Source organism: Musca vetustissima, unplaced genomic scaffold (genome assembly GCF_032173495.1).
Source record: "Musca vetustissima isolate MV318-11 ecotype Yass unplaced genomic scaffold, APGP_CSIRO_Mvet_v1 utg146870, whole genome shotgun sequence".
In the NCBI taxonomy this organism is placed as follows: Eukaryota; Metazoa; Arthropoda; class Insecta; order Diptera; family Muscidae; genus Musca; species Musca vetustissima.
In genome coordinates this window covers 34,147-61,178 of record NW_026886174.1, presented here as the reverse complement: position 1 = coordinate 61,178, position 27,032 = coordinate 34,147, and the positions used below count along the sequence as shown (strand labels likewise).

At 33.0% G+C, this 27,032-nt stretch overlaps 1 protein-coding gene across 1 annotated transcript in view; it reads left to right on the top strand.

Annotated features, from left to right (window-relative positions):
* Nucleotides 1–1,149: 1,149 nt before the first annotated feature.
* LOC133333648 (cell adhesion molecule 4-like) overlaps nucleotides 1,150–27,032 on the top strand; it is a 55,101-nt gene continuing 29,218 nt past the window's right edge. Inside the window, exon 1 of the mRNA XM_061541940.1 lies at nucleotides 1,150–1,183. Within this exon, the coding sequence (XP_061397924.1) occupies nucleotides 1,150–1,183 (34 nt within the window). The remainder of the gene's footprint in view (nucleotides 1,184–27,032) is intronic.

Sequence of the window (27,032 nt, the reverse complement as noted above, 5' to 3'; positions counted from 1 at the left end):
GAGAACTCCCGAATCATTATCCTGAACTTCGTATATCGTAATCAGTGTTGAAAGAAGTTCGTGATGCTGTTTCTATGTTGTTCGTTCGCATGATGATGCCTTTTGCCATGGTTGGCTGCCAGCATCAGTTTCAGTTTGAAAACGTCGTTGCTCATATTTGGACGCTTCGTTGCCTCTTGATGAGACTTGAAGGGATTGATTATTGTTGTTGCCATCGTCGGCTAGTTGTGAATACCAATAGTGACAGCAGTGCTGGACATAAGTCTTAAATAAATATCCAGTTGTAATGCATCTGTGTCTGTGTGTCAGTCAGTCAGCCAGGAAGGTTTTAATTCAATCATCGCATCATCGTTATTTCAATTATCAACTGTGAAAGGCTACAAGCGGTGGTATTACTGTCGTAGTAACTGGCCAAATATTGTGTCTGCCTGTGTGTGTGTACATGGTGGATGCATTGGCTTTCGTGTATATCTGTGTGTGTGTTTTCATATGTGCAGCCTATGCATATGTAAGCCAGCATTAACAGTTACTGACTGCACTGAATGTGTTACAAATAGTAAAACAAAGAAATATCTGTGAAATAAAACATAAATTTTTCCGGGCACTTGCATTACAGTTTCAATTGCAGCAATTCTGGATAATACACAAAAATACACTGAAATTCTACATTAAATCCTGCCGACTCGTAATTGTTTAATGCTAAAGGCAACAACGGGTTTTTAATACGACAAAAATAAAATAAAAACAAAAAGAATTATAATCACTGCATTTAAATATTATTATCATTGTGTTGTGTGCATATGAATGCCAGCCAGCCAACAAACAAAACAAAAAAAAGAATAAAAATAATTTTTAATAAATAAAAATACAAAAAAATATTGCATTTCCCGTTTGTTTTTTTAATGAAATCATCATTTTAAGTGATAGTTGTGATTCATTCATAACATACACAAAAAAATCAGTTGTTTCAGTGTAAATGCAATTCAGTGAAAGTGTTAAGATGATAAATTAAAAAACAACAACAACAAAAAACTACATTTATAAATTTCACATCACAAAAGCAATACAGCTACAACAAAAGAATCAAGTGTATTATTATTCGACAGAATTTTGTTTATGAAAAATTATGATAAGATGATGTCGACAAAAATGATTTTGTTTGTGATTTTAAATATTTTAAAAGGTAATTAAACCATTGATTTAAGTGGTGGTTTGGAATTAATATGTTTAAGTAAAATTTTATAAAGAAAATTCTTAAATGCATATTTTTTGTTTGCAAGGTTGGAGACACCATGCGATTTATACATGAAGTAATATATTTATACCCTACACAACTATGTTGTCAGGGTATTATAGCTTTGTGCAACCCAGAGAGTTTGTAAAGCCGCGAAATATTGGTCCCGACTCACCTTTAAGTATACCGATTGTCATATCTCGACTAGCTGAGTCGATCTAGACATGTGTGTCCGTCCGTCCGTCTGTCCATTATAATTTGTAAACACGATACAGGCCACAGTTATGGACCAATCTTCACGAAATTTTCATTGTAGGATAGGTTCTGGCCAATGGTAAAGATCGGTTAATATTTAGGGGATGAAATGGACCAAATACTGAATTTTTGTCGGTTTTTCTGGTCGCTCCAGAGGCCGCAATTATTGCCCAAACATCTCGAATTTTTTACATGGAGAAGGGGATTGGGTCAAAGAATAAGCATTCCTGTTTTGATAAAGATCGGTCAATATTTAGAGGGTCAAATGGACCCTGACTTTTGTGTGAAAAATGAAAAAAATGTATTGTATGGCATATATATTTACTCCTGAAGGACATAGACCCGAGAAGTTGATAGCATATCCAAGAGGAGTGGTTGGCCTTTAAATTGATACCAATTATATTGTCGTATGTACTCGGTTGTGGGAGTTACACTTAAATATTTACACGTATTACGTATTAAAATATTATTTAGTAACACATTACCACACTAGAAGGCGAAAATGCAGCGCTTAGTGCATTGAAATTTTCCATGAGGATCCAGGTATGGTCAAGGACACGTCTATAATTTTCGGTGATGATCAGATAATAATTTTGGGATGAAGGAGTGGATCGAAAACTTAATTATTTGTGTTTTTCGAGTCGATCTACAGGCTACAAATGAAAGCCCAACTTCACAACATAACCCACGTTAAATGGAATCTGTACAAGGACAGCCTTCGTCTACTGAATATTAGAAATATTTGTTGGCATCTAGTCAGTCAATAGGGTGCAAATATTGCGTAATATTGCCCAAGCATAGAATATATAAAAACAGAAAGTTTCGTAGAAGTTGTGTAGGGTATCATATGGTCGGCCCCGCCCGACTATACTGCTCCGCTCACTGGTTATATTTTGCCATTTTTTTAAAGAGAAACATCCAAAGTGGAGTTCAATAGAATCGCATTCAAGCCTTCTAAATAACTGATACTAAATATAACCATTTTTTAAGGGCAATATAAAGAATACGAAATTCCATAAAATTTGCGGGTGTTATATAATAAGGCTATGAAAAATATTAAAAAAAATAATAAGCTGTTGTAATAAAACTTTTTATTTAGAACATGTTCTTAAATTAAATAATGTCGAAATAGGTTCGTGAGGAGTGAAATTGAAAAAATGAACTTTGTCACAAATTTATTAATTTTCCTAAAATCGGTTTAAAAATATAGTTCAAAAATAGCCCCGATAAGGATGAAGGTTCAGCTTAACAGATGAATATAAATTATATTGAGTTTTCAATACGAAAAAATTCAAAAAATTGTATTAAATATTTCGTGCTCCATAGGGATGCAAAAAAGTCAAATTTTAATTGGAGCCAATAAAAGGTTATCTATTTCAAATCTGGAGACTCTGAGCTTTACACCAGTAAACATTGTGGGTCACGGTTTATAAATGGCATGAGGTCAAATTCAAAATTTCTCAGCCTGGGCAATGTTTCGTAATAATTGCGTCATCCTGACCCATTATAGGTCAACAGATCCACTTTCTAACCCTAGCGTATTTTCTAAATCATGTTTTCCCGTGGTGAATATTTACGCCATTAAATACAAGTTTTGTCACTTTAGGTTTTAGTTGATTTGACCCTCGGAATATTGACCGATCATCATCTAAACAGCCGTTCTAAGTAATTGATCAGATGCCCTTCACAATTTCTCACACAAAAGTCTGAGTCCATTTGACTCGCTAAATATTGACCGATCTTCATAAAAACAGCCATGCTTATTCTATGGTCAGACCCCTTTTTTGTGTAAAAATTCGTGATGTTCGAGTCATAATTGTGGCCTCTAGAGAAAACGGACAAAAAATTAAGTTATTGACCCATTTCATCCCCTAAATATCAAAAACAAAAACAGTCTTCATTGGCCAGAACCGGTCGAACATGCATAATTTCGTGAAGATTTGTCCATAACTGTGGCCTGCAGCGTGTTTACAAATTAAAATGGATAGATGGATGGACACACATGTCTAGATCGACTCAGCTAGTCGAGATATGACGATTGGTAAACTAAAAGCTGGGTCAATGTGCAATATTTCGCGGCGTTATAAACTCATGGAGCCACACAAAACTATAATTCCCTGACAACATAGTGGTTTAGGGTATACAAATGTTATATATTCGAACATCAATTATAGCGAACACATTTCATGGTACCGAAGTTCAAAGACAGATTTTTTCATACAAATCTTTACTCTTGTATCAATATACGGATATAGCGAACATTTTTATAACGAGCATTTATTCGGTCCCAAAATTCAGTTATAATAAACTTCTTACAAATACACATAATACTCAAAGATGACAATCCGCACAAAAGTTATTTATACCATAACGCTGAAAGCCTTTACCAAAATGTCAGATTCAATCGAAATAGAGAAGCAGCTTCAGTATTGTCAAAAGGGACACCAAAAATTCCCATTTCGGAAGTGAACATGTTTATTTATTTATTTTTTTTTTTTTTTGCTGCAAAACCTAGGATATTCTTGGATATAACGAACTTATTTTCATGGTCCCTACTAGTTCACTATAACCGTACTTTACCTTATAACATTGACATGCGTCAAAATATTAACATCAAATGACGGTCAATTAAACATGTGGAACTGATGATTACAATGAAGGTGAATATTATCAGTACATTAAAGATGATAATAAAAAATTTCGCACATAAGACTCATAAGATAATGTAAAAGTAGTCGTTAGCTGTAATTTGGAATTTTATATTATTGTATCTATATCACATGTTCTTGCCAAATTGATCAATTTTGCGCCACAATTTGAGGTTGCCCCATATATCGATATCCCCTAATGTATGTTTTTTGAAGAATTTGTACGCGATCTTTCAGCCAAATTGGCTGCAATCTTCGTACCGAAAAAAATCAGTAGTTGCATAGTCTTCGGAGCAGGCCCACGACCCAGAGTGGCGTCTCACTTCCTATGGGGGTTACATCGAAAAATTTCGGCAAACATATTTTTAAATCACATCTTAAAGTATGGAAGTAGGACGGAAATTTGATTTTAAGTATATGTCCAAATATAGAAAATAGAAAATTGTCCTCATAAATATTTTCAACACTAACAAAGCCCAGAGAATACGGCTAAACAATTCAAAATTTAAAATACACTCACTCCACCTTATGTGTATATTGAATTTTTAGGAAGTGCAGATCACATTATTAACCATAAGCGAAGTTCCTTCTATTAACTTTTTAGCACTTTTATTTGGCACTTTTTTGTTAACACTTTCTAGCATTTTTTATCGATTGTGCCACAGCGTAAATTTAAAAATATTTATCAGCAAATTATAATATGTTTCAACTATACCTATATTTGGTTTGATTTTTTGACTTGGTGCAATTTCTGGGCTTGTATTTACTCACTTGGTCTTATAATTAATATTTTTCTAAACATATAACCATTTTATTAAACCGCATAATTTTTATATTTGTTTGTATTTGATAGTAAATATGTATCTCTGTTAACAATATTACCATTGTATTATTTGACAATTATGTTGGTTATTAACTGTTCTCGATAATCTACCGAACTGTGTAAACATTTCCCGTGGTCATAATAACCAACAGCTTTTGTTTAGCATAAAAACCACAATTATTTAATGATGACGGCAATGACGTTGACTTTACTATCACAAGCAAATAGAATGCACTTCAATTTCCCTCCACTTTTTTCTCACACCTCAGAATATTTTAATTTTATCAATTCAATTTTCCCCCATTTTTTCTCACACCTTCAAATATTTTAATTTTATTTATTCTCAACAATATTGGTATTTTATTGGCTTATTGACATCGCTTAAATGTTAATTATAAAGTTAAATTTGTATTTACATACATAGCATATATTGCTACATAGCTAATTTTAATATATATTTTATTGAGTTCATGGGGGTTTAAATATTTGTTCGTAGTTCATTAATGAGTCAATAACTCGTTGTATAGTTTTGTTTAAATCACGAGGGCAAATCAACAATGCCATGATTTCCCGAATTTAATGCAATGCAGCATTGTTGCCATTAAATATCATTTTCTAATAATCTGTTTTTTTTTTTTTTGAGTAGTTACGTCACGGACACTCAGTTGAGGTGTCATAGAATAATCCCAATTTGCTGGTCCTAGTTGCATTTTTCAATTGACAAAAAAGGATGTAATTTGGCATTGCGAGTTCTTGCTGGTTGGGTTGATTTCGTTATTATTATTGCATAGAAATTTTAATATTGAATCATGTTTCCACATAGCCTCTATAAAAAGGACCCATCTTCGCAAATTTCATTATTTAATGGTTTTAGCAGCAACTGAGGGGACTGGAATTCGATATTCCGAGTTCTTGGATGGAGAAAAACATTTTTGCAGACTATGTCCTATACGAAGGTCTCTGTCTAGTTTTCGGTATTTGAAAGTCTTTAGCCACATTTTGAAACCGAACGGGGTTTGTTGCCGTTCCGTGCTCATGGAAAGTGAAAAGCATATTTATAAAATATGTGTTTGCAATATGCCATTCAGGACTATTTTTGGACACAGCTCCCAATTTTACTTATTTTGATCGAAGTAGCTGTACGTTGAAGTTGTGAGTTCTTGGTAGATAAAAAACGTATTTGCAGAAAATGTTCGATTGTAGGTATTTTGTCAGCAAATTTAACGCCGTTTTTATACCCTTCACCACACTGTGGTACAGGATATTATTTATTTGTGCATATGTTTGTAAAGGGCAAAAGGAATCGAGATACATCATGGTTCCTTTTGAGAATATGCATAGAATCACTTTCTGAGTCCGTCTGTCTAGCTTTGTGTAGCCCCAAGAGTTTGTAACGCCGCGAAATATCGGTCCTAGACCCACCTTTAGGTATACCGATCTCGAATATTTGAGTCGATTTAGACATGTGTGTCCATCCGTCTCTTTATTATAATTTGAACACGATACAGACAGTTATAAACCAATCTTCACGACCTTTTGCATGTAGGATCGGTTCTGCTCAATGATGACCCTTATTGTTTTTGGTAAATATCGGTTAATATTTAGGGGATGAAATGAATCAAATACTTAATATTTCTATGTTTTGATAAAGATCGGTTAATAATTGGCGGGTCAAATGGACCCTGACTTTTGTGTGAAAAATGACAAAATTGATATCCTATAGCGTATATTTTTACTACTGAAGGACATAGACCTGAGAAGTTTGATAGTATATTCAAGAGGAGTAGTTGGCCTTTACGTATTCAGATATTATTTAGTAACCCTTTGCCACCATAGAGGACGAAATGTTGTTGAAATGTTCCGTGAGGTTCCAGTTATGGTCAAGGACAACGCCTTTATTTTTCGGTGATGATGAGATAATAATGAATGATGTGGACCTAAAACTTAGTTCTTGGTGTTTTTTTTTCGATTCGATCTGTAGACCACAATTATTAGCCGAACATCACAACACAATCCATGTAATTAGAAGGACTGTACTAAATATTAGTTTTAGTTACAGTTTATATATTCAGCTTGCAATTTCAGTTGCTTTAGTGTATATCTAAATCTAAACCGATTTCATCAAAACTTGTGCAAATATCTCGATTTCAAAAACAAACAAAAAATATGAATATGAATATTTGATTTTATGTTTACTTAATTTGAACCATTAATTAACAATTTCAAACAGTATTTGAACTTATTATGTTGGGAAGAAAGACTTTGTGAATCATTAAAGGCCTAAGGCTGACGTCAGAGTGCAAGCGAGAAGCGATGCGATACTACATGCTATAATAGTTCATGCTACTTCAATGCTATAGTATGTCAGAGTGAGTGCTATAGAGAGCAAAGCGTGTTGTTGGTTTACATCGCCTATTTCTGTTGTAAACTGGTGTTTATTGACTCAAGAAGTATTCAGACAAAGAATTTTTCATGTCGCAAAATATTTTCAAAATAATTTTTAAAAGAAAATTCATGAAATTAACAAATATTTCTGCATCGATTTCCCTTATTTTTTCCAAATTATTTTATTATTATTTAATTAAATTTGGACTTGAGTCCACCACAATCCCGACAGATTGGTTCATGCCATAAAATTCGATAAGATGCAAAAGAACGATGCCAAAAACCGATCGATAACGCTAAATAAAAATAATAAACAAAGAAACTCAAACAGAGCCAAAGCGTGCTCTTGCTATAAACCATTGCACAACACGCTTTATCGCTTGCACTCGCTTTGTCTCGCTTGTAGCGTTGCATCCACTCTGACAGTTTTTGCGCTATGCCATAAGAAAACACACGGAGATGTTTATAGCGTCGTCTAGCGGCACATCATAGCATCGCTTCTCGCGCGCACTCTGACGTCCGTCTAAGTGTTTCTTAATGAGACACCATGTTTCTTTTAGCCAAATCTGTTTCAATCGATTTAAAGTTGTCCGTCCCTCTGACTGGTGCTTATGATAGTATTCGAAAGTTAAAACCGATTTCATCAACAATTTCACTCAAACTGAAAATATCGATCCCCTCCTTCTTATATCTCCCCCAAAAAATGGTCAAAATTTAGCGGATTTGAACCAAACTTTGAACAACGTAATATTTCAACCAAGCATGTATAATATTCGAATATGGGAATATCGGTCTACTTTTCTAGTATATAATTTTATCCAAACATTGCACATTGTAAAATTTCTACCAAACCTAGACCAAGTCCATCGGGTCACTCCTTTTGTCGCTGACAGCAATAGAATGTCCGACTATATATATTTTCGTATTATTTCAAAAGATGGAATTAATCCATTGGTATCTCCACAAAGTGTCAAAATTTGGAACATTTGTTAATTCAATATCAAGTAGTGTGTGGCCAGATCTGAATATTTACACTTATATTACACTTATATATATATATTCCTAATCATCATCTCTTGTACCAAACTGTCAACATTTTGAAAAATTATAAATTTAATAAACAAGTATATATATATATATATTCTACATGATTTGTTTTCGGAGCCAGAAATGTTTTCCAGAGCCAGAAATGACATATTCCTAAAACCATTACAATTTTTGGTTTCCAATGTTCGAGTGAACTGAAATCAAGCTCGATCTCAGTGGTTATTTTTATTGTCATATGTGTTGACTTTTTTATAATTCCTTTCAACCGCATATATTTGTAGAATATTTTATTTTCAATTCCATGAAATATATATATATATATATTGATCAATTCACCTAGTTAAACATTCCTTTAAGTCTTCCTTCTTAAGTTTTTATTCAAATTTTTATTTAAATTTAATAACTGATATAGCGAATTATATGACCAACCATCTGTAAGACTTTATAACTGCGCCTACAAAAACACAAAATGCACTGCTATTTCAATTTTCCGCCAATGCTTTTGGTTTTTGAAGGTTATCTCCCCCCCAAACAATGCCTCTCTGCCAAAATGTGTTTGGCATTTAAATAAAAACATACTTTCTACATTCACTACATATATCCACTACACACATATATACGCAGTACTAACAATGAAAGTAAATTTCACACACAATTCAGTGCAACCAATACGGGTTATTTTATATTTTTCAATTTTTGTTTTATTTTTTTTTCGATTCGTTGTCTGGTTTTCATTGACAAACCAATACACAATTGCCCACAAAATACCACTCATTCGTGCCATTGGAAACATTCCACTCCAATAATTATATTCATTGTTTGACGCCAACTGCACAGCCAGAAAAAACAAATTGGAAAAAACGAACATCGGCGTAAATATTTATTGTGTTATGTTGTGATTTATGCGATGACACAAACACACATTCAATTGTTTCAATTTATAAAAATTCACAGTTTTATCGGAAATCAATTTGGCGAAATAATTATTTAAAAAGTTAAAGTGAAAAATTGAACAAATTTATTTGTAATTTTTTGTTTCTGAAAATGACTAGCAATTATTATGTAATGACAGGAAGTCAGCATTTTATATATGCTTATAATGCATTGGAATATAATTTAAACAAACAATAAATATATAAATTACAATTATTTAAAAAATGTTTTATATTGAATGCGCGGAAGAAATGTATTGTGTTATAAGTGTCAGATTGTTTATCAACGCGTAGGAAAAATTGTCATTCCGTGTCATATTGGAGACCGCAAATTCTTGATCAGAATAAAATTCTATGTCCGTCTGTCAGTTAAAATCACAATACAGCTCCTATGATTAAGCTTTAAATTTTTGCATCATACTCCTAGGATGTTTGGTATTTAATAACCTAGACAGACGACAGCCTTAATATGCCTTGTAAGTCTTAATTCAAATTAACTTGTACATTATCCTCATTTGTATGTGTTGTCAATGCACAAAATCAAGCTGAATTTATACTAAATTGGGCAATTTCAATATGGCAAAGCTTTAGAAAATTAATTGTTTCTTGTCAAATTATATTTATATTTATAAAAATAATAAATGAAGGCAAAATTCAACCATTTTTTAAATTGGGAGCTGTTTTGCTAAGATCATAGTTGCTATTCCCCCTTTATGTCATGTATCTATTTCCAAAAGATGTAATCCCGAAAAATATCGAAACAAATGTACAAACTTGTCATCCTTCACACAAACAAACAATTGTTTTGAAGCAAAAAACTGTTCCGTAAATGCAGAAACTCTAGCCATTCAGGGATAAACATTAATTCAAATTAAGAAATTTTTAAAGCAAATTGTGGCTGTCGTCTGTCTATGGTTTAAAATAGGAATATTGGTTGACATTTTAGTATAACCCTCATATAACGCTCAATATTCCGTATGTTGGATTTCAACCGAAGTGTCCGTAATATGGTACTTTGGGTTCCTAGAAAGTAGAATATCTTTCCAAAAAAAATATAAGCAATATTGCTCCACTTATTGGGGATCCCCACAAGCTTAGCATAAAAAAACTTCAGTATTTTGGAGGTTTGAGCATGTTCATCAACCAAATTGGTTGGGACAAAAATTGATATTGCTAACCTTTTTAGACTAGTACTTTAGAAAATTGAACACAATTTGTATATCTTACATTATCATTGCTTAGGAAACCTCTATGCCAAAAATTATGGGTTTTGGTAACGTAACCCCCTATTATTCATTATTTTGAAAATTTTTACAGTCACTCTTTTCCTCCTGGCAGCAATTCACCATAACATAGCATTATCCTTATCCATTTCGTGGTTTAAAAAGTAATCATAAATACAACACATATAAAATATGTTTATTCATGATATATATGTTTATTATGAAGTTTGAACGTTGACGTTAGGTGTGAAACTCTACATCATTTCAATAACCTCCACGCGATCTGTGGAAAGCATTGATTCTTTTGATGCAATTTTCGGCAATTTTGGCTACAACTTTCGCGTAGGCCCATAAAAATGTATAATTGTGTCAAATTGCATTATCTTGGTAGCCAGTTGGTATCACCACGATCAGAAATTACGCAGGATATATCACTTGCAATAAAGCCATATTCGCTGGAGTTGTGTGCGACATTTTGCATCGTCTTGTTGAAATCACATATTCTCCAAGTGGTATTCTTTATCAGCGGAAAAAAGTCGGTTACCATGAATATATTGAATTTAATGACCTCTCTTCAATTACTTGAGGATTCTCCAAACCCCAAATGCGACAATTGTGTTTACTAACATATCCACCGAGTAAGAAATGTAGTTCATAGTTAATGAACATTTTGTTCGAAAATTAGGCATCCACCACTTGCTGTTCAAATATACATTTTACGTATTTACTGCTGGTTCCAGTTGCGTGGGCTGGATTTTATATGGATGGGTACAACGATTTAATAAAAAAATCTACAACTATGTCATATGCTCTTGTTTTGTAGTGATGAGTAAAGGTGCTAATATGGACTTATTGCCTTTATATGTTAAGCTAACATTAAATATTTCCGATATTTCAGCGGAACGAGGAAAACGATGATGCAAAGACCATACAATATTTTTAACCGGAGGGGTTGCTTCTGCGTATTTGTACGATTATGTAAACCATAATTTCCTCTTAAAGGGTTTAAAAAAATGAATTTGGTTTTCTTGTTTACGTTGCAAGTGAAAATATCAACAACTCTTAAGCGACGGCAAGTGTGCTTCTGAAACTTTAAACGTGTTTTTCTCAAAACCTTGTTTTTAAAATTGGCGGGCACGATTACTCAAAAACTAATAATCCAAACCGTTCCAAACTGATTATTCTCTACATACATAGCTATTGTACGAAATGTTAAATGCAATCGTTCAAAACCTTCTTTATTTTCCATTTTGCTTTGTGGTCAAAAATAGCAATTTTTCAAAAAATCAAACTTCATAGGTCGGCCATTTTGTTAGTTTTTGTGCGATGATAATATGATATGATAATCCTAGTTCATACCAGAGTCAGAGAAGTACTGCTTGGAATGCTGTTTGAATTTGTGGATTCGGGCGTTCCATTCATCGGAAATCATGCCCACCGTGTAGAAAGTTGTCAGATTTTTTCATTTTCTTCAATTTCAGACTTTCAACTGAAATAAGATGTCGATGAAAACTCTTGACGAGTATTTTTAAGCTCCGGCGAATAAAGTTTATTCTGTTAACTCTAAAGTGCATGGGGCTGCATGCACTATGGGCCAGAGATCCCATTTTTTGGCCTTAATTAGAGCAGTGCCTTTATGAAATAAATAAATATTCTATATAAGGATTTTGGGGACGCTGATTATTATTCTGCAAGGAAAAAGTAAACAAATTAATAGGGTGGATCGAAAACGGCGGTCAATTTTTTTAAAGTTGAATTGATCAAATTATTTTTGAACTAGTTTTGAGCTATGGTCACTAATTACAAATGAATTTCAAAATGAAATAAAGTGAACCAAAAAATGGCGGATCAAACATAAGAATAAAATAAATATAAGCATTTCTTAGCCATTTTTATATAAAGATGTCATTAAATCGTTGGTTTATGCATAACAAGATTTAAAACACTTTCTGAGTCGATTTATGCATGTCCGTAAGTCCGTCTGTCCGTCCGTCAATCCGTCAGTAAATGTTAAATTGTAAACAAAGTACAGGTCGCATTTATGATCCGATTTGGATGAAATTTGGCACAAGTCACTTATTTGGCCTAAGGACGAACCCTATTGAAATTCAAGAAAATCGGTTCAGATTTAGATATAGCCTCATTTATAGTTTTGTCCGATTTTATGACAATTGTGTACCAAAGTCCTTATATATCTTTCGATTTGCGCGAAATTTTGCGTGGGTTACTCAATTGAGTCTAGAATGACGTGTGCCAAATTTCGAGAAAATGGGGTCAGACTTATGTATAGCACCCATATATATTTTCGTCCGATTTAAGGTAAATGAGGCTCCGAAGTCCCATATATCTTTCGATTTGCACGAAATTTGGCATAGGGTACTGAATTAGATCCAGGATGATGTGTGCTAAGTTTTGTGAAAATCGCTTCCGATTTCCATATATATTTTCGTCCAATTTAATGTAAATTGTGCACTGGCCGACCGGCACACAATTTCGTACAATGTACTGAAATTAGTATAATTTAATGTTTTGTATGTTTAAGTATTTCTAAAAACCGCTTTTATTTCAGGACAAGCGTATTTGCAGAAATTTTGTGTATTTTTCTGTATTTTTATTTACACTTGATGTTGTTCTGCATGTTCAAGGGGATTTTCGTGTCTTTGAGATTGATATCTGTTCCTCCCATATCTCGTATTCTAAGTTTCGAGAAAATCGGGTTAGATTTACATTTAAGTTAGTTGAATTTCATGTTGAAAAGGCGACTTCTGTTAGGATATATATGTAGAATATATTCAAAGTGGTGAAGGGTATCACATAGTCGGCCCAGTCCGACTTTACTACTTTCCTATATTATCGGCAATGATTATTAAGTGTATGAACTCTGAACAGAGAACATATCAAGGCATCGATTGTAGCGATAACTATTAAAATATTCTCTGGCTCTGCTTGGCAGATGTTCTGAAACTTAATTTTTTATGATTATTTAAAATTAATAATAATTTTTACCTTTATTATAATCACCAGTACCATCTCTTTAATTGCCCGTCATTTCATGATAATATCTTGACACATGTCAATGTTATATAACATATTATGTAAAAATAAATTATATTCACAAAAAATACGAAATTTCGACTTTGACCTCATGTTATTTGAAAACTGTGACCCACAATGTGATAAAATTTGACATGTGTAATGAAATTGACCTTTTGCCAAAAAATCGGGTTCCTGACCTATAGTGAGCCGGCTGAATTCCAAATTGAGAATGGAATGGTGCAATTAAGCGATTCATTTTCGTAATTTTTCCGTTTGAAACTGAAAATAAAAAATTGAAAAATCGTCCAGCCCCATACTTTTGAAACCACGAAATGTATAACCTTTTACAACTAAGTTACTATTTCCCACTTATATTATTACCAACTTCGTGTTCCTCATGTTAACAAATGTTCCATCAGGTCGATTTAAGCATTGCTCTTAATGCTTAAATCGACCTGATGGACATGCAACACTGTACGTTTATGGATTGATTAAAGTCGCCTGATAAATACTTAATTCGTTCAGTTTCATTTTTGGAGTCCGCTGAAAACGCTACGTCCGTCCGGTCGACTTTATATTGTTGGCATACAACTAAAATCATAAGAGAGGAAAGTCCGGAACGATGTAAAGCAAACTTGACACACGTCATCCCATATGTATAAAACGTAACACTGTGCCAAATTCCATCTCAATCGGACAAATTTGCTTTTTATGTCCACATTTTTATGTTTCATCCAGCTTTTTAAAACCCAATACCCAGCTTTCCAGTCATTATCGGGCAACCACATTTTCCTATAGACTTATCTGAAATTTAGCATTTTGGGTTCAAAACAATTTATTATAGAAAATTTTCAACATAAAGGTAGTATTTTCTGAATAACCCCAAATATTACTGTAATACAACACATGAAATGTAAAGAAAATAATTACCCATTTACTCAAGTGATTTTTTTTCCTTTCCAAATAAAAATGATTTACCCTTGTCCTCAATAGCTCAATAGCATTAAATAATTACAATGTCAACACCTATCCTTTGTAACTTATTTGTTTTAATATACACGACGTTGAGCTTCCATTTAATAAGCGCATTAAGGCACTACCGCGTAAAGTAACATTTGACCTACGGCCATACATTGATTTCAATATCCATTAATAATGTAAGCATTCAACATTTTATCTCTTTTGGGGTCGACACATTAAAACACATCGAAGGAGTTAATTATTTTAACACTTGTTGTAACATATTTACATATTTTTGCACGCTTACACGGTTTTTTCATGTCTGGCCATTAAATAAAGCTTTTAATGTTTGTGGTGGGAAAACAATAACAACAACGACAGCAACTGAAATTAATTAAAAATATTAAATTCTTATTATGAATAAGAATTTATTTATTGGAAATATGGTTAACCGGAGTTTCTACTGGCATGCCAGCAAGCAATCAATTAATAAATTGAAATCTTTTTGATTAATACATAATTAGTAACTACAAATATGTGAAGTAAAAAAAATTGAATTTAATTTACCAAAAATACCACACGCAAACTATTACCCATAGGCACATTATTTTTCAATTTCTTTTTTTTTTCTTCATTACAATTCTCTTTAAGCACTTAAAATGCTATAAACCCACAAGTACTGGCAGAAAAAACACATACATCTTCTTATATATAGGTTTTTTTCGGTTTTTGTTGTTGTCGGTCCAAATGCAATGTGACCACTTATGCACAAAACCTAACCGGACTCATTTGTTGTTGCACTCAGTTTTAGTTCGAATTTAATTAAAGTAAGCAAAACAAAGCAAAGCTAAATGTAACACCGAAGTTGAAAGTGTTTGGTTAGAATATGTGGCCAATATGCCAGAGGATAGGATTCAGCCAAATGGCCAAGCAGTTATAGGCGGTTGATGGGTGTGTGTGAGAGAGTGTGTGTTGTGCGTGGTCAAGCCATGTGGGAATGCAGAATGAGTGAATAATGGTAACAGATGCGTGCTGTTGCACCAACTAACTGAATGAATGAGAGGCAGTGTAGTGGTATAGGGTTTCGAGTTATGTGGAATAGTTGGCAAAACCGCAGTCGAAACTCACACACACGCATCTACACATTGTTACATTCAAATGTCCATATTATGTGTATTGTCCATTCTCCAGAGTAGTAGTACCTACCTACCGACAAATGATGGCAGTTAAAAGTACAACAATTGAAATGTGTCCTTGTATATGTACGAGTATGAATTGTTGTATGAGTGTGTGTGTGAGAGTAATTGTGAATAGGTTTAACGAGAGCCACCAACCATTGACCACAAACCCTCACACTTCCATACCAAATATGTCTGTGCATAGCATGAGCTCATCTGCACTTTATTCATCGTTTCTGTACAAATACATAGAAACCTTTTGGGAATTCCCTACCAATTTTATAATGCGTTGTAGTTTTTGTAATGTTATATAGTTTTGTTTTTTCTCTGTAAATATATTCCATAGTTATGTTAATGTTTATCTGGCTTTTTAAGCATACGAGTATATATTGTTGAGCTATGAACAGAAATATATTAAAATGGGTAAGAATATTTAAATATTAGGCTCGTTTAGTAGGTTTGGCAGTTTTTAACCTCATTTTGAAAGAATTATAAATCAGCATATGTAGTAAAAAACTATTTTTACTTTTGTATGCTATTTTAGGTGGCAGAAGTCTATGGGTCATATAAGGCGGAGCGTTTTTTAATTCATATTTTTCCAAAAATGTTACATTTTATGAGGCACAGGACCCCAAATACCAGCCCATTGAAAATCATGAAATGTTAAAATCGAAAATGGGGGGGGGGGGGGGGGGGGTTCCCTTAAAGCAAACTTGATACATGCTATCCGGTATGCTGCACTCTTCAAAATTTAATCTCAATCAGGCAGTCGTTCGAAATATATATGAAGTTATGTCTGTATCAGCACCAATTTCAACATTTCTAGACTTAATTTGATACGTTGTGCAAAAATTCATGCCAATCGGACCAACATTGGAGTTTGTTCGATTTCAACGATCAAAATTATGTGCCAATCGGACACACTTTGGGTCTATAGTGCACAATTTACATAAAAACGGAAGAAAATATTTATAGGTGCTATATCTAAATCTTAAAACATAGTACGCATCATTCTACACCTAATTCAGTATGCTATGGTAAATTTCGAGCATATCGGAGGAAATATAGGGGCTTTGGTACACTACATAAAGTCGGGCGAAAACATATATGTGGGAGGTATATCGAAATCTAAACCGATTTTCATGAAACTTAGCACACATTATTTTAGACTCTATTCAGTACTCTATGCCAAATTTCGTGCAAATCGAAAAATATACGGAACTTTTTTGCACCATTTACATAAAAATATATTGGAGCTCTATACTAAATATGAACCGATTTTCACGAAACTTAACACACATAATTCAGAATCAATTCAGTATGCTATGCCAAATTTCGTGCAATAAAATAAAATACATAAAATTGGACGAAAATATACATTTGGAAGCTACATCTAAATCTGAACCGATTTTCACGAAACTTAACACATATCATTCTAGACTTAATTCAGTACGCTCTGTCATATGTCGAGCAAAAAGAATGATACATATGGACTTTGGTGCACCATTTACAATAAATCGAACGAAAATATATATGGGAGCTATATCTAAATCAGAACCGATTTCAAGAGGGTTCGTCCTTGGGCCAAAAAATGAGCTGAGCCAAATTTCAAACAAGTCTGACCTGTACTTTGTTTGCAATTTAATGTGGACCGATGGCCGGATGGACATGCATAAATCAACTCAAAAGGTGATTCTATGTATATTCTCGAAAGGAACCATGTGTCTATCTCGTTTCCTTTTGCCTGTTATAAACATATGTACAAAGACATAATACTCTGTACCACCGTGTGGAAGAGGTTATAGTAATAAATATTTCCAAATTTTATGTTTAAAAGAAATAGTGCCTAATATAGGTCTGGATTGGACACTAGGGCTATGTTTTTTCCCAATCTGATTCTATACAAATAATAATTATCCACAACCTCTAGATCCACACAAGATGACATAGCCATAGAAATGGGGAATGTCTATATCCCCAATATATAATCCACCATGTTTTTTTAGGTTTCATCTGGGATTTTGTTACATTCCTCTTGTGATTGTAGAAATTTAGAGAGCTAAATTAATTTAAAGAAAAAAATACGTCCCTGACGAGACCCATATACATTTTAATACTAAGTTATCATAAAAATTGTCAGATCTCACAATTGATTAATCTGGGTCTGAAAGAGACACTCATATACTCCATGTTTTAAAAAAGGACAACCCATTTATTAAAAACTGTGAACATCTTGATGTTTATATACAATTTTGATGATAATTTTAAATACCTCTTTATAAAGTGTAACAATCAACAGTTGATTAATCGTTAATATCGTAATTATTATACCCTTCAGGGTATTATGTCTTTGTGCATATGTTTGCAACAGGCAAAAATAATCGAGATAGACACATGGTTCCTTTTGAGAATATGCATAGAATCACTTTCTGAGTCGTTTTGTGCATGTCCGTCCGTCTGTCTGTCTGTCGATGTAAAATTGTAAACAAAGTACAGGTCGCATTTATAATCCGAATTGGATGAAATTTCGCACAGGTCACTTATTTGGCCCAAAGACGAACTCTATTGAAATTGGGAAAAATTCGGTTCAAATTTAGATATAGCTCCCATATATATTTTTGTCCGATTTAATGTAAACGGTCCCTATATATCTTTCGATTTGCACGAAATTTGGTACAGCGTAATGAATTAGGTCTAGAATGATGCGTGTGAAGTTTCGTAAAAATCGGTTCAGATTTGGATATAGCTCCCATATATATTTTCGTCCGATTTAAGGTAAATGGAAATTTGGCACAGCGTAATGAATTAGGTCTGGATTGATATGTGTAAGGTTTCCTGAAAATCGGTTCAGATTTGGATATAGCTCCTATATATATTTTCGTCCGATTTAAGATAAATGGGGTACCAAAGTCACTATATATACTTCGATTTGCACGAAATTTGGCATAGCGTACTGAATTAAGTCGAGAACGATGTTTGTTAAATTTTGTAAACATCGGTTCAGATTTAGATATAGCACCCATATATATGTTCGTCCGATCTTAGGTAAATAGTGCACCAAAGTCCCTTTATATTCTTCGATTTGCACAAAATTTGGCTTAGCGTAGCCACTAAATTGGCTCTAGAATGATGAGTGGTGAGATTTCGATATAGCTCCCATATATATTTTATGTAAATGATGCACCAACGTTCCTATATATCCTTCGATTTGCACGAAAGTTGGCACAGCGTACTGAACGAATGAAATTAAAGTTAGGATATGTTGGAGAAAGAGGGAACATAGACATGATATTGTTAGGATACATATGTACAATATACCCAAAGTGGTGAAGGGTATCATATAGTCGGCCCAGTCCGACTTTACTACTTTCCTTACTGGTTTTTATATTCAACAATCTATAAGCGAAATGTAATACCAAATACAGGAGTAAGAAAATATATAAATATTTGGTTTGAAATTGGGAAGTATTTCTAGGAACGACGAATTGGACCTTGAAATTACCTGAACTTATTACCCGTTACCCGTGTGATAGTGAAAGAATCAAAATACTGAAAAATATGTTTATTAAGCTAATTCCAAAATTTGTCAACAGTAATGTTTCAGTTGAGACCTAACTTTTATTATATATTAATCTTCATGTTATAGTTACTATAAGAATCCACTCTAATAATCCATACCCACATATTTAGAGATGATATGTAAATATTTGAATTATTTGCAATAAGCTTTTTAGCTGGTACTGTTCGTTTCAGAGAAAAAGTTATTAACACATTGAAATCCCCAAAGGAATTTGCGGCTAATGCCAGTTGCAAATATTTATTATGGCAAATAGTTGTTCTTTTTTTAAATAGAAGTTTACAACCACCCATCATAAATACTAAAATATGTGTGTTTGTGGGTTTGGTGGTATAAAGTCATAAATGTGTTTACATAGTTTACTTAAGCTATATTACATATTTTTATGCTCTCGAGTACTAAATGATTTTATTTCTCTGAAAAGAGTGATAATGCTATTACAATTAATGCTGCTACTCTACAATGAACTTTAAGAAAAAATCCTTAATGGAGAAAAGGATTAAATGGATTGTAATTCCATTTTGTTATACTTAAGTCGTAGAATATGTTGTGTTTGAAATATTGTTTGAAAATGTTATTGATTATTATTGTTATTATTTAGAGTAAATGACTTTTAAATTGATTTTAACTTTGTGTCTGATATCGGTTTATTTTCATTGATTATCTATTTCAAAAAATTTCAAAGTAATTCATTTGTATCGGGTACTTATATTCAATTTACCATTGCCTATTAATATCATTATATGTTATTGAAAATTATTTTTGTTTAATTTTATTTGTATTTTATTGCGTTGACCATCTCTTAAACCATTGATGATAGTTTTACAATTTGTAAACAAATTTACAAATAAATGCTATAGTACTTAATTGAAAGAGTGATTATATTTTGGAGCTTTTTGGAGTTACAAACTATTAAATAATCATTATCCTGGTGAAATGAGTCCAGTGAAATTAAAGTCCTTCAACTTGTTTATCATCTTGTGCCATCCTTTATCCTTTATTTATAATCCATATGACAGCACCTATCATTCCAACTATAGTCACACCCTTTTAACACAACATAACCTCTAAATAATGATTTTGATTTTGTTTATTGAATTTGTGTTGTATTTATTTTTACTGCGATTACACTCCTATTATCAGTGCTATACATACGTATGTACAAGTTCAAATTTATTTAACAGCAACAGCAAACAAAAAGCAATAAACCTGTACACACCACGGATATGTAAAAGTGGTCACGTCAAATCCTGTATTAGGTTTATTTTGTTGTCACCGGTATGGGAATAATTTTATTCAATTTTTCGTTTATATCAAATTTAGATTTTATTTATTCGAGATCAATATACATATACAATGGTGGTTACTATATATATCTATGTATGTACAAGAAAACAAACAAAAACATAGCCATTTTAACATGGCTAGCCTGGCTCATTTAATAGCTGACAATCAAAACTAATAAATATGTTAGTTGTTTATTTTTAAACGAAGCATTGGTGTGATAAATGTAGAATAATAACATTTAATTGTCCATAAAATAGCGCAAACTGACCGTGTACCGGATGGAGTTTCGAGTAATGAAATGTGGGGGATAGGAATTCAATGTATTTTTCAATATTAGTGACCGTCAAAGGTTGATATTTTAATGAACTATTCGAGGATTTTCTGAGCTACAAGCGTGGATATTTAAAGAATATTTTTTGAATGACTGTCTGAGCTATAGGCGTGAATTTTTAAAACTATTTTTTGGAGTCTATTAGCTATAAGTATACAAGAATATTTAGTGGAGGACTTTATATAATCGCGGAATATTACAAATATTTTTGGTTGACTTTTTATAAGCGTAGATTTTAAAATTGCATTGTTTGGATGACTATTTAAATGCGTGGACTTTTAAATAAAATTTTTGGATGACTTTCAATAAGCCGGAATTGGTTAAGTATATTTTTTAGGACCTTTTAAAAAATATTTATGTAAATGATTATCTAAGCTTAGGTGTGGATTTCTAAAGGATTTTTACAATATATTTGTCTTTGGCGGGCATGATAACTCCTCACTGGAACATCGGAATCTTAAAATTCCAACTGTGATGGAAAGAATACCTTTCTGGCTCTGGTATGAACTAAGATTATTATTATCGCTCAAAAATTCACAAAATGGCGGGCGTTTGAAAAAAGTTTTTTGGAAAAAAGGCTATTTTTGACCACAAACTAAGTTAAAAAATAAGGAAGCTCGTCACCGATTGGCTTTATCCTAGTTCATACGATAGCTATACACTCACAGAGAAACGTCCCAAAATTTGGAATCGATTGGGTTGTTAGTTTTTGAGCTATCGTGCCCGTCATTCACAAAAACACTGTTTGGATAAAAACCCGTTTAAAGTTTGAGAAGCTCTTTAGCCATCGCTTGATGCTGACACAATAAATCGGCCATATCTTAAAAAATGGTTACAGTTTGAGAAGCTCTTTAGCCATCGCTTGACAATAAATCGGCCATATCTTAAAAATTGGTTGCGATTTTCGCTTGCCACTCTTGAATTTGTGTAGGTTCGAATTAAATCAAGACTCAAAATAAAATTTTTGGAAACCGAGAATGGGGGACCCCTTAAGTTGCTATTTGAACTTAAGAAAAATATTTTTCTAAAAGACTATCTAAGCATAGCCCTGGATTTTTTTCAAAAAATATTTTTCTAAAGGGCTACCTGAGGATGTTTAAAAATGCTTTTCGGAAGGGCGTGAATTTAAGAAAAAAAATATTCTTCTGAAACCGGTAAGAAAAAGTTAAAAGGTCGGACGGGGCCGACTTTATGATACCCTCCACCACTTTGGGTACATACAAGAGATGTTAATATCTACAATATCCTGTTGATAGATCATATATAGAATCTTTGAAGGACCATTGAGATGGAATCGGGCGAAATTAAATAGCACATTAGATAGATATTTGAACCAATTGATAAACCCTATACGCATACCATTCTGAAATCAATGAAAAATTGCATGTCAAACGGACTTAGATTCTTTGCTGTACCATTTGTATGAAATCGAGTAAAATTATGTAAGGTGCTATATATAAACACATGGACCCAACTGACCAACCGTTGCATACGCCATTTCTATTTTATTATCACTCTAAATTCCATTTAAAACCCTCTGTCAAAATATGTGTAAATCGAATAAACGTAAGCTCTTCGGTGCACCATTTACATAAAATCGAACGAAAATATATATAAGACCTATATCAAAATCTGAACCGATTTCAACAAACCTTATAAAACATCACAAATTTTGGTCAATCGGACAAATATTGGGAGTTTGATGTATCATTCGGAAAAAAATCGGAGGAAATTATATATGGGCGCTATATCTAAATATGAGCCGATTTTAACAAAACTTCGCAGACATCAGTCTGGACCTACTTCAGTACTCTGTGTAAAGTTTGGTCCCAATCGGACAAATCTTGGGAGTTTGGTGTACCATTCACAAACAAAAATCGGACAAACCTATATATGGGCTCTATATCTAAATCTGAACCGATTTTAACAAAACTTCGCAGACATCAGTCTGGACCTAATTCCGTACTCTGTGCAAAATGTTGTCCCAATCGGACAAATATTGGGAGTTTGGTTCATCATTCACATAAAATCGGACGAATCTATATATGGGAGCTATATATAAATATGGACCTGATTCAATATTAGGAGTTTGGAGCGCTATTTACTTCAAATCGGAGGAAACTATATATGGGATCTATATCTAAATCTGAACCGATTTTCTCCAATTTCAATAAGTTTCGTCCTTGGGAGAGATAGGTGAACTGTGTCAAATTTGATCCATATCGGATAATAAATGCGACCTGTATGTACTTTATTCACAAAAATACATGGACGGACGGATAGACAGACGGACATGCGTAAATCGACTCAGAAAGTGATTCTATGCATATTCTCAAAAGGAACCATGGGTCTATCTCGATTCCTCCTGCCTGTTACAAAAATATGCACAAAGACATAATAACCTGTACCATAGTGTGGTGAAGGATATACAAATTATTTCCTGAAGGGCGTGAATCTAAAAAAATATTTCCTGAAGGGCGCGAATTAAAAATAAAAAATATGGGCTATATTTTTCAGAAAAATATATTTCTAAAGAGCTATCTGAGCTTATGGGTGTTTTTTTTTCAATAACATTTTCTTAAAAGGAATATTTTAGCTTTTGAGTCCATTAAAAATCTAACGAGCTGTCTGAGATTACTTACTTTACTTGTCTTGTGACAGAACTTTCGTTCCATAAGCCGAGCTTAAAAAAGATTTCCAGGCTCGTCGGTCTTTTGCGCAGTTTTTCCAATTTGAAAGACCATGTTCGGCAATGTTATCTTCCACTTGACCTTTCCATCTTATGCGTGACCTTCCCCTTCTGTGTGAACCATCGGCTGGGTCGCTCTTTTATGCCTTTTGGGCTGGGGCATCTTCATCCATTCTCACAACATGACCTAGCCAACGTAGTCGCTGCAACTCAATACATCTAACAGTGTCGATGTCCGAGAATATATGGTACAGCTCATGGTTCATTCGACGTTGATATTCACCGTCAACGCAGATCGGCCCATAGATATTTCGGAGAATTTTTCTCTCAAACACTCCAAGAGCTGCCTCATCTGCTAGCGTAAGTACCCATGCTTCAGATCCATATAATAGCACGGGTAGTATTAGCGTCTTGTAGAGTTATTAGCTTGGCTTTTTTAGGGCCCATAGAAAGAAGTCGCAAGATTTTAAATTAGCAATGTTCTCGTTAATTGTGTGACACGGCTTAGTGAAACTTCGTAATTAAAAAAATAAGGTCCAATAAACCGAATGGAACCGCACAAACCTGGCAAAATAATTATTGTGTTTTCCAAGCCCCAGGCGTGACAATTTTGTTTCCACAGAATTGGAAAAAATACCACATCGGGCAAAGCACAAGGACCCACTTCCGAGCTCCACATTCGACAATGTTGCTTGTTGACGTAGCTACCAAAGTGGAAAAGAGCTTCATAATAGGAAATCTTTTGCTTTTAAGCCTCCTAAATTTTTTTTTATTTATTTATTACTTTTTTATTTTATTTTTTTTTTTTTTTTTTTTTTTTTTTTTTTTTTTTTTTTTTTTTTTTACAAGTTTTAATATACATATGACATACTTTAAGTTCGATTTAAATAATTTATTATTGTTTTAATGGACATGGAAAGTCATTATGTGCTTTCCTATTTTTTCATATGTCCATATGTTTTGACGAATATTGCAGCAATAAGCTTTAATTTATTAAATGTTATAAAATTGTCACTCCATTTTCAACATTATTATTCCATTCCAAAATTATTGTCGCAGATCCCATAAAGTATATTTATATTCTTCATCAAAATAAAATTCTATGTCGATTTAGTCATTGGCTGACCGTCTATAGAAATCGCGTTGCAATATTTATTATATTAACATGTTTATAACGGTGCCACCCAAATGTCACCATTTTAGAGAGTTGAATATCTTGGGTGTCAAATTTCACTAGAAATGTTATCAATATCGGTTTCCGTTTTGGTATAGCCGTCTTATAAGCCCACTATTAATAGTTATGAGGATTTCTGACTTGTTTTCAACCGGCCGATTATAGATATTTCGAATATTGTGTATTGAAGATCTTCCTTAAACATTTAATTGATTTGTCTCCATAATTTATTTAAAATTCAGTACTTTCTTAAATTTACTTCATAGTTGAAAAGCCAGCCAGACCCATTTACCTTCTATAATAAATATATAATCTAAAGGGCAGAGAGTAACACACTGTACCAACTGTCAAATACCTTGAAAATTATTTTCCATTTACAATTTACTACTTTATATAGCCACGAACTCTATTATTTTAACGAAACACACACAAACCCATAAAATACGACGAGAACACCAAAAACCATTACAGCCAGCCAGCAAACCTTATGGTAGGAAAAAATCTTTTGGCACAATGTCAATTTTCTTAAGCTCAACTTTATAATACAAAAAAAAACGGAGACAGAAAGCAATACACACCAAAGAAGATACAAGACTAGTGAAATTGAGCAGCAACAGCAGTAGCTACAACAGGACGAAAAGTCCTTGGGCATCAACATCACTGAAGAAATCCCAAGTTATTGTCTTAATATACAAAATCAGACACCAAGAGTTGTCAACTTACACACACATATACACAGCGACAGCATAAGTAGTTGGACTCATATCGAATAAGGAAGGGCGAGCCCAAAGAAAAAAACGGCATACAACTTTAAATCACACAACGACAGTTAAGGATTTACAAAAATGAAATTTATTGTTGACACAGAAAACTCACACTCGTATTTATGTAGAAGTCTTCGTCGTAAGTAACAAACACAGGTCAGGTATTCGAGGAGCACGAACAATTCCGACAATATACACACATAATAATGATGACAACAAATGAACAATGAAATTCCTTTGGCTAATAAGAAACAAAGTCTCACCAATGGCAAAGATACAAATCTGCATGACACTTTAAGCCTTGTTGCCAGCCACAAGGTGCCCATGATGATGCCATACCCCCGCAAGTATTGTTGGTATTTTATTAGGTCACAAATCAGACCCAATATCTAATACACAAAAAATCCCATTCTGATGAAGTGTTTGATAGGAAATAGGAAATAAAAGGAAACCAATACCACCTGTGCTGTAATAGGAAATGTTTATTTATTTCAATATAATCATACATTATCGTTTATGTGTTTGAAAATGTATTGGGGGTTGGTTAATCTTAAAAGGTCATTGGTATTACAAAGCCAAATGAGAATCCAAGTCCTAAGTTTGTTATTTATACATTATGGAAAAAAATGTATAAATTACATTTTCTTAAATTTTAGTGGGAATAAGGCCAATTCAGCTACAAGCGTGGATTTTTAGAACAATTTTTAATGCTCTATTCTGCATGTTTCAATCCACAAAAAATATTCTTGAGAAATCTTATAGCATAGAATATTTTCAATGGCTATAAAAAGGAACATATTTTTTAATAATATTTCTAGGAATATAATACGAGTAGATTTATCATAAATATTTCTACAATACAAAAAGTTTTTAAAAAACTATTTTCAAAAACTAAAGGAATTATTAGAGATTACTTTTTCAAAGTATATAATAAACGTGTCTTTTTAAGGACTCAAATAGGTGGGAATTTTCAAGAATATTTATTAAGTTTTATTGAAAATGTGGTTTAAATATTTTTTTAAGATTACTTTTATAGGAATATTTGTTGATTGAATATTTTTTTCTATGATTATAAGAAACGTATATATATATATATTTTAATACCCTTCACCACACTGTGGTATAGGATATTATTTCGAACATATGCACGTTTGTAACAGGCAAAAGGAAACGAGGTAGACACATGGTCCCTATTGAAAATATGAATAGAATCACTCTCTGAGTCGATTTATGCATGTACGCCCATCAGCCCGTCTGTCCATGCCGCATTTATGATCCGTATTGGACAAATTTGGGCATAGGTTACATATTTGGCCCTATTGAAAAAGGAGAATATCGGTTCAGATTTAGATATAGCTCCCATATACAGTTTCGTACGATTTGTGAATGATGCTCCAAACTCCCAATTTTTGTCCAATTGAGACCAAATTTTGCACAGCGCACTGAATTAGATCTTGTGTATGCGAAGTTTCGTTGTAATCGGTTTAGA